This window comes from Salvia splendens, chromosome 1 (assembly GCF_004379255.2).
Source record: "Salvia splendens isolate huo1 chromosome 1, SspV2, whole genome shotgun sequence".
Lineage (NCBI taxonomy): Eukaryota > Viridiplantae > Streptophyta > Magnoliopsida > Lamiales > Lamiaceae > Salvia > Salvia splendens.
The window spans coordinates 43,034,562-43,043,631 of record NC_056032.1 but is presented as its reverse complement, the minus strand read 5'-3'; the positions used below and the strand labels follow the sequence as shown (position 1 = coordinate 43,043,631).

Genomic DNA, 9,070 nt, shown 5'->3' with positions numbered 1-9,070 from the left:
GTGGTTTTTGGATCATGTCAGAACTCATGTAGTGAAATACGAGAGGGAGGTGTGCATTATATCAGATAGGCATAAAGGACTCTTGAATGCAATAGAGTCTGAAATCATGACTAGGGCCCCGCAGATACACCACAAATTTTGTTTGCTTCATGTGAGGGCAAATGTGTTGAAGAAGCACAAGGGCCCCAATGTGAAGGCCATTATATGGAAGTTGGGGGTCAGTTCTCAGGAACGTAAATTTGCCAGAAGACGTCGAGCACTATATGATGTCAACAGTGGTGCGGTTCGAATGCTGAATAGGATTACAAAAGAATGTTGGTCACTGTGCTACGATGGTGGACTTAGGTGGGGGGTGGCCACCACAAACATGTCGGAGTGCTACAATAACGTCTTGAGGGGTGTGAGAGAGTTGCCGATTAGAGCGTTGGTTGATTTGACATTTTGGAGGACGGTAAAATGGTGGGCGGAGAAGAAGACAACAATAGAACACACCGAAGGTGAATTAACCCCATGGGCGAGGGACAGACTTGCTAAGAATGACTCAAAGGGGCGAAAACATTACATCACTGTCATTGACCGAGATCTAGGGAAGTACCATGTCCGAACTCGAGGAAGAATCGTACAAGGAGTGTCAAAGGGCAACAATGTTCAAATAGTCAGGTATTTGGAATCGAGTTGCAGTTGTGGTAAGTGGCAGATGTGGAGAATCCCTTGTTCGCATGCTTGTGCGGTTGCTAGAGACAGAGGTCATGTTATGATTGACCTCATAGATGAGAAGTACTACCTAGGTACATGGAGATCACAGTACTATAGTGAAGTTTCATTTGATGCACCAAGACATGAAGAGTATTGGGTTGCACCTTCATGGAAATTGTGCATCACCCCTCAGCAGTTGATTCCTAGAACGCGTGGCCGAGTTAGAAGAAGGAGGATACTTAATCAAATGGATGTCCAGGAGGAGGATGAACCGAGAGCTCCCCGTCGTTGCAGAAATTGCGGGATAGAGGGGCATGACCGAAGAAATTGCTCAGCCGGTGCCGTTCAGTAAAGTCATGGTAGCCATTTGCATCTGAACTTGTGTATTTGAGATGTTATGTATGTATCAACATTTGTGAGATGTTGTCGACATTTATGATGTGTTTTATTATGTCTAGACTAAAAATTTTGTAACATTATGTGTTTCAAAAAGCCACACACAACCCGGAAAAAATGTTCAAAAATGTGAATTCAGTGCAGAAACGAAATTCACTTGGTGACGCATAAGCATTATGCGTCACCAATAAACGACGCATAACACTTATGCGTTACCAAGTAACGACGCATAAGAGTTATGCGTCACCAAGTAAAGACGCATATTAGTAATGCGTCACCAAAGCAATTTCGTTCAGCACTGTTTAGTCCAGAAACTTCGCCCGGTCGGGCGATTTACGTGCCTAAAAGTTATCAACAAAACACATAATTATGTGAGTTAATTTAAACAAAAACATTACTTGGCTCCGCACGGGGTATACGGCGTGTGCATAGGCGATATCAAGAAGGCTGGCCTCAATGTAGGCATTCTTTCCCAGGCCCACAGCTGCAAGAGAACCATAGGTCCACCCACATCTCTTCTCTGTCTGCCTACAGAAGCCTCGCACAAATAATGATACAGGTATGCTAACGCAGCACTACCCCAACTGATATTAGCCACATCTTCCGGATCGTCTAAGGCATTTAATCACATAAATGGGACCTTGCACCCTGTGGTGTCCGGTAAAATAAGCCCCCTAACAGGATCAGAGCATGTATGCGTGCTCTTTGAATGTATGCATACACAGGCAGCCCATCACCCAACGGCATCGTCGCTTGGTGGATCAGAGACGTCATCAACAAACCACCGTGCTTCGTTTCGGTTTCTGAGTCAGGTATCCATCCCAACAAATCTCTACACTTGCTGGACCAATCTTCAAATCCAACAGGGTAGTCACGGCCAGTGAAAGCACGACCGTCTGCTCTCAAACCCCACAGGCTTTGCACATCCTGTAAGGTAACAGTAACTTCCCCAACTGGAAGGTGGAAACAGTGTGTCTCAGGCCTCCAGCGCTCGATCAAGGCAGTTATTAGCTCATTGTCCATCCTCATCGGTCTTCCACATTCAACCACGCCTCTGAACCCCCATACACCTAGCCAATACATCACATTTTCATGTATAGGCAATGCCCACACCTTACTCTCCGTCCTACGACTTCTCAACACATTTGTTGTGCCATTCGCCAACAACGAGCTTGAAATGTGTTCGCTCTGATGAAACAGTAGTGATGGATCCTCAGGTCCATAGCATAACTGTTGTTCGGAACTTGCAGATGCCATCTACTTCAAAACATTCACCCATGCTTCAAATTTTTTTCATAACAACTCAACAATCAACAAGCTAACTAAATTGCAACTTAGGGGCACAATATATGCATAAAATCGCCCACCAAAAGGGGCACAATTACAAAAACTTAATCAATTGCTTCTACCCATTCAATTATATGCATATGAAATACCCAAATTACGGAAAATCGACCAACAAATCCAACAATTTCATCATAAACCCTAATTTTGCTAAATTAAATCCATATGAAATACACAAATTACGGAAAGTCGTCCAAAAATTCCATCAATTTCATCATAACCCATAATTTCATCATAATCGCTACTTATATGCAACAAAACAACACAAAAATACCAAAAATCCATCAATTTAATCAAAAACCCTACTTTTACTAAATAACGGAAAACCTGCCCAAATTAAACATTAAAGGATGTATTTAGCCAAATTGAAGAACAATTACCGGAAAATGGTTGCAAAATGGTGGTAATTAGCCGGATTTTGCTCGGATTCGTCGGAAATCGCCTGCCTCGCCTGCTTCGCCTCTTTCGTCGCGTTTCTGCCTGATTCTGCCTTCTGCCCGTTTTAAAACTCAACCAACGACGCATAAGTATTATGCGTCGATAACTAAAGACGCATAAGAGTTATGCGTCGCTATTAAACGACGCACAATGGTTATGCGTCATTAACTAACGACGCACAATGATTATGCGTCGTTTAATAGCGACGCATAAGGATTATGCGTCTTTTTGTTAGTGACGCATAAGAGTTATGCGTCACTCCCTGAGGCGGAATACGACTAATGCTCTTCATTAAAATGGAATTCCATTAAAATCCTTTACCAAAAAAAGAATTGATCCTCCGGTAGTACCACCTAATTAAGTCATCAAGCTATGTAGCGCTGAAATCTTGATCGATTACAAATAATTATTTGCAAAATCATAACAGATCAATACTTCAAAATTATACTACTACTTATGTTGAATTAGAAGAATCCCAACGAACTGAGCAAAGAAAGATAACATTTTAATGGTTAAATAATGTGGAATTTTATACTATCTATTTAGATAAGATGATGAAATTCAACATCAACTCATTCTGTATTGAGCAAATCCTTCATACTAATTATTATATTGCAAAACCTATCATGATTGCAACATGGAGAAAATCATAATTCGGAATCAGATCCCTCTTCGATGCTTTATTACTCCTATTATTTACTTTTGTGGGTCTTAGCTATTTGTGGTTATCATATTCATATCCCTATTCATTTTTTGTTTCCAGAAGATTGTGTTGTTCATTGTGTGGGTGTTTTTTTTTTACATGTTGAAGGTTAAGAGATATATATAAGCTAATAGAAGGATGTGACAAGTGACGAAGCCAGAAATTTTTTATTGGGGGGTCCAAATACTTTTATTGATGACTAAATTTTACGATATTTACTTGTTAATTTTCTATGAATCTTTAATAAGAGAACTTCGATTCATTTTCTATGAATCTTTAATAAGAGAAGTTTGAGATGAAATTGAATGATGATTATAAAGAAATGAATAAAGATTATGGAGTATATTCTTAGACTAAAATTTATTAATATTATATGGAGTAAAATATTTTCATATTTAAAGAGTATATTGAAGTCTAAAAATATTTAATATATCAACTATGCAATTACTGTTTAAAATAATCAAATGTTGCAAAGTGACACAAATAATAAACATTAAAATTAAATAAATTAGTAGATGTGGATGTGTAAAAAGTAAGAATCTTATGAATGATAAAAATTATAAGTAAAAAGATTTTTCAAAGTGGCCAACATGAAAATTTATAAAATGAACAGAATATATAAATGGAAAATTTTGGAATAAAACAGAATATAAAGTGAAAAGGTCGATCAATAGAATTAGCTTAAGTGGTGTCTATAAAAAAAAACTAAGTGAAGAAAGTATATCTAGTGTTTTGCAAAAAGAAAACATCAACTGTGGTTCATGGGAGTCAAACACAGTTCCTCACAGATGAAAGGGGAGTATATTAACCAACTGAGCTGAAACACTTTTTAGTTTATTGTTAAAGCATAATATCTAATAATGGTTACGATAGCTGGGGGGCCCAGTGCCCCCCCAGGCCCCAGTGTGGCTTCGTCCCTGGGTGTGACATTAATGATGTTCGTGTTGTTTGTTAGTTGGTTTTATTTTTTGCAAGCTTATGTGTTGATCTTACAGTGTACCTTCAGTACCTTTCTATCTCACTTTACGTGACACATTTTTTTTAATTATGTTCCATTCTAAATAACACATTACTTAAAATAGAAACATTATCATCTCTACTTTTTTATCCTCATACTTTATTTTCTCTTTCACATAATTAAAAACACACTAACAAAATTTTGTATCAAATAAAAAATGCTCCCGCTAGAATGTGACAGAAGAAGTGTAAAATAACAATAATGATAATAATAACAATAATATATGTACTTGTTGCAAGGTTAGAAGATTAAAAATTGTAATAAAGTGAAGCTTAGAATGTAGAAATGGTCCTATACTTGGACGGTGAGAAAGATTTAAGGCTATAAAAAATAAAGAAGTGGCCCATACTCACACACACATTCTCCCATCTCCTCTACTTTTACTCTGATTTGAAATCTTGTGGCCCTCTTTAATTTTTTATTTCTTTTTCTCTAATATTTTTTAAATATTTACTTCAGAGCTAACCGACAAAATTGCATGGCAAAGGCTATTAATTTTGTCGAATTACACATCTTTTTATTAGTTAAGTGAAAATACTCAAGGTTACTTGATCTGCTCTTACTTATATTCAAAAAATTTTACAAATCTAACGATTTGAGACTATGGAATAATATATTAAAATTTCAGCCAGCAATAGTACGTATTCATCACATGGAATAAATATATAGGTTTAATCCCACTTTTTAACCAGATTATGAATTAGATTGTGTCTGAAACGTGTATAAATATAGTATATATATATATATATATATAGGTATTTGATCAAAACAAAAATGGCCTTAAACCAAGAATTACAGACCGATTTACATCCATTGGATGAGACAATCTAATCTTAAGATTAAAGTATTTAACCGCCAGATTTAATTAGAAAATATTATTATTTTAATTATTTATAATCTACAAAGGTTAATTAAGTAAATGCAGTATATTGTTAGTTATTGTAATTCCTATAATTGTGCTCCGTCTTCTCTCCCCTAACTGCTCTTTAGTGTAGTGTATTAGCCCATAATATCTTCTTCTTCAATATTTCGTCTAATTTGCATACCCTATTCCAATTAATGTAGTTCTGCATAGTCTTAACATTTGTAGATATGCAAAAATTCTCCGTCGATGTTATTATTGCGGTGTAGTATAATTCCTTGTCAACATTTGAGTTTCCATTCCAAAATCTCGATGCTAGCCATTTCCGTTTAAATTGCTATCTTCCATCCAGTGTTTGAATTTGTGGTTCTTGTATATCTGTCAAATATATACGGTGAGTAATTTTTATGTAGACGTATGAATTTATGTTTCTGAAATTTCATTGATATTGTTTAGTGTTTTAAGAAGAAGATTTGCTCTATTTTGTTATGATATAGATATCCGGGAATGGATTATGAAACGCCATCTACTTCGCATGTAGATAATCAGTCACCCGTAGATGACATTGTGCAGAATACAGGTTATCCTTTTAAACATCATTTGGAGAATTATACTTATATTACTTTATTTTAATCTTGCGTATTTATCAATATTAGTAACGATGTAACTCTTACTTAGTTGGCGTGTGGCTATGACATTTTAGTGCAGGCTGTTAGTATAGAATTGGTAGCAACGTACCTAATGTATGCTTATAGGTGTGTTTAGTATTACCCATATTTGTAAAGGATAGTTGTATCACTTCTATGAAGCGATTACATCCTATTATGACGTATAATCATACTAATTTTCGGAGTTGGATCTTTGTATTTAATTTATTATTTTCTTGATAGTAGTATCAATTATGAAGCGATTTCAGTTTATTATTACCTATTAGCATACTAATTCCAGCTGACGGATTATTTTTGTTTGGTATTATTTTTTGGGTATTTTCTCATTTTGAATTATTTCAGATTTAAATATTCCAGAATGCCCAATAGAACTTAAACCATATGTTGGTCGTAGCTTCCCTACTTTGGACAACGCAATTGAGTTATACCAGAACTATGGGCGACGCGTCGGATTTGATACAAGGAAGAACGGTTCAAAGAAGGTTGATGATATCACCTTATGGTTTTACATGGTGTGTAATAGAGAGGGTGAACAGAAGTTTAACGATCAACAACCCAAAAGACGATGCAAATCAAAAAAATGTGGATGTAATGCTTCTGTTGCTTTCAAATTTGATTCAGATCGTGGTTACGTAATTCAACACTTTAAAGAAGAACACAACCATCCCATGGTTGATGTACAACACCACAAGTTCATGAGGCTAAATCGTCAACTTGAACCAGTGCATCAAAAATTTATTTCAGATTGTGCTGGAGCTAATATCGGGCCATCTCTAACTTTCAAGCTGCTTACTGAGTTGATGGGCGGTTATGAGTCTGTTGGTTGTACTGTGTTGGACATTCGCAACTATACACGGGATATCAGAAGATACGCTGAAGGATGTGACGCCCAAATGATCATAGATGAGTTGAAGAAGAAGAAGGAAAATATATATATATATATATATATATATATATATATATATAGATCGTATTAGTGACTAATTAAATGGTGCAGTTATAGATGACTATTAATTGTATGATTGAATAATATAGTATTTGTTAGAAAAAGTAAAAAACTTTTTGAATACAGGTGTATATCACAATGTACAGGAAATGGCTGCTTGGTCTGTGGCTACCTTTTTTGGCTCGCTTGCCACTATGTAATTATATAGTGTATAAATTGGTTCTTGTTCTTATACTAAATTATTTAATATATAAAGGTTACCTTTTCAAGTTTCAAGATTAAGGGTCATTGATCTTGCTGCTATTTGGCACGAGCTAAAAAGTTTTAGGGTTTAGCAGCAGATTTGAACAGTAATTCTATAGAGATTTAGTGGGTATTTATATGAGAATTTACTAAGGAATTAAATGGCTATTTAGCCACGATATGGCCAGCTATATACAATGAGATGATTTTTTTTTTTGGATTAGGAAAAATTTATCCTAACCTAAATTTAAAATTTTTGGATTGTCGATCGGAAATGTTGTTAATTTTTTTCAGCATGTATAATTTTCTTGATAACCACATTATTGTAACAAATGTCAACGTTTCTCAATAAATATAATTGATTTTATATTAAATGCTAAAATCGGTGTCATTTCAAAATCAACTTACATAAACTAACTAACAAGTTTTGTGAGAGATAGAGATTAGGCACAAGTTTAATTTCTTAATGAAGTAAGCGTTGGAAAACACATTAAATTGAACCCTAATTATCAAAGTTAATGAATTTCACATTAAATTGGAAACTTATTTGGGATACACTTCATTGGACCAAATTTCTTAAATATATTGGAGGTTGTGTTTACAAAAAATTACTGATAAAAAGTTAAATTTTATTAAAATAATGTACTCCCTCCGTCCCTCTGCAGTAGATGTGTTTCATTTTCAGCATCCGTTTTGGAAAAATAATAATAAATAGTTAAAGTATATAAAAAGTAACGTAAGAGATAGAATAATATAGAGAAGACTCTTATCTATATTATTCTCTCTCTTATTTTTCTCTCTCTACACTTTAACTATTTATTATCATTTTTTCAAAATAAGTGCTCAAAATGAAACATCTCTACTACAGATGGGCGAAGGGAGTATAAATTATTTCAAAACTAAAAATTGAGAATATAAATATTGCGTTAAATTAATCCTTGAACAGAGTAATCCGGATCAAATTGCATCCGGGGCCGATATATTAAAAAAAACATACTCCATTTACATGCATTGTCGTCGCTGTTATTTTCTCTAATAGTACTCCCATTGGTGTTGAAAATTGAATCACTATATAAGTCTATCTTCTATGAGTTACTTTTAACTTTCAGATGGCCATGAACTTCTTTCATGGTATTAGAGCGAATTGCCGACTACAAGGAAAAAAAATTAACTTACCAAAATAGGAAAAATAATTATCCAAGTTTTCACATTTGGTCTACTTCGATGAAGCGTTATCCAATATAATAAGAAAAAAAAAGTTGAAACCTCAAAATTCACATAAGCCTGCAAATTGATGATGAATTGTATGTGGATGAATAGTAAAAAGCCAAGAATAAAATCCATTCTGATATAATAGAAAAAATATGATGTCATTGAAAGGTCAATTTGACATCATTATAATCATCAACCAAATGGGTTGTCCTTATATGGCATGGGTAATCTTCCCTTTGTCCTGTCGAAAATTTCAAATTATAATCATAATGTCTGAGAATTCATGTTACAGTTTTATTGTTTTGTTGTTTAATGTATGTATGCTTCTTCTATATGTCTATATACATGTACAAATTTGGAAAAATGCATTGACCATTACAGTTTTATCTAATTTATTATTTTATGTATTAAGTATTATTGGAACATATATAAAAGAATGAATGATTGTATAAGGAACTATTAATGTGTGTAAAGATTCATTTTTTCATGTGAAAAATATATCATGGCCATTATTCATTTAGTCAAGATAAACGAAGTGATTTCA

At 34.4% G+C, this 9,070-nt stretch overlaps 1 protein-coding gene across 1 annotated transcript; it reads left to right on the top strand.

The window, feature by feature from the left end:
* Window positions 1–367: 367 nt before the first annotated feature.
* On the top strand, window positions 368–1,048 carry LOC121792247. The gene has a single exon (XM_042190123.1). It carries the CDS (start codon window positions 368–370, stop codon window positions 1,046–1,048), a length of 681 nt encoding a protein of 226 aa, XP_042046057.1.
* The last annotated feature ends 8,022 nt before the right edge of the window (window positions 1,049–9,070 follow it).

Excerpts from the sequence above, each read along its gene's own strand:
- LOC121792247 (XM_042190123.1), top strand. The coding sequence starts at position 368 with ATGTCGGAGTGCTACAATAACGTCTTGAGGGGTGTGAGAGAGTTGCCG.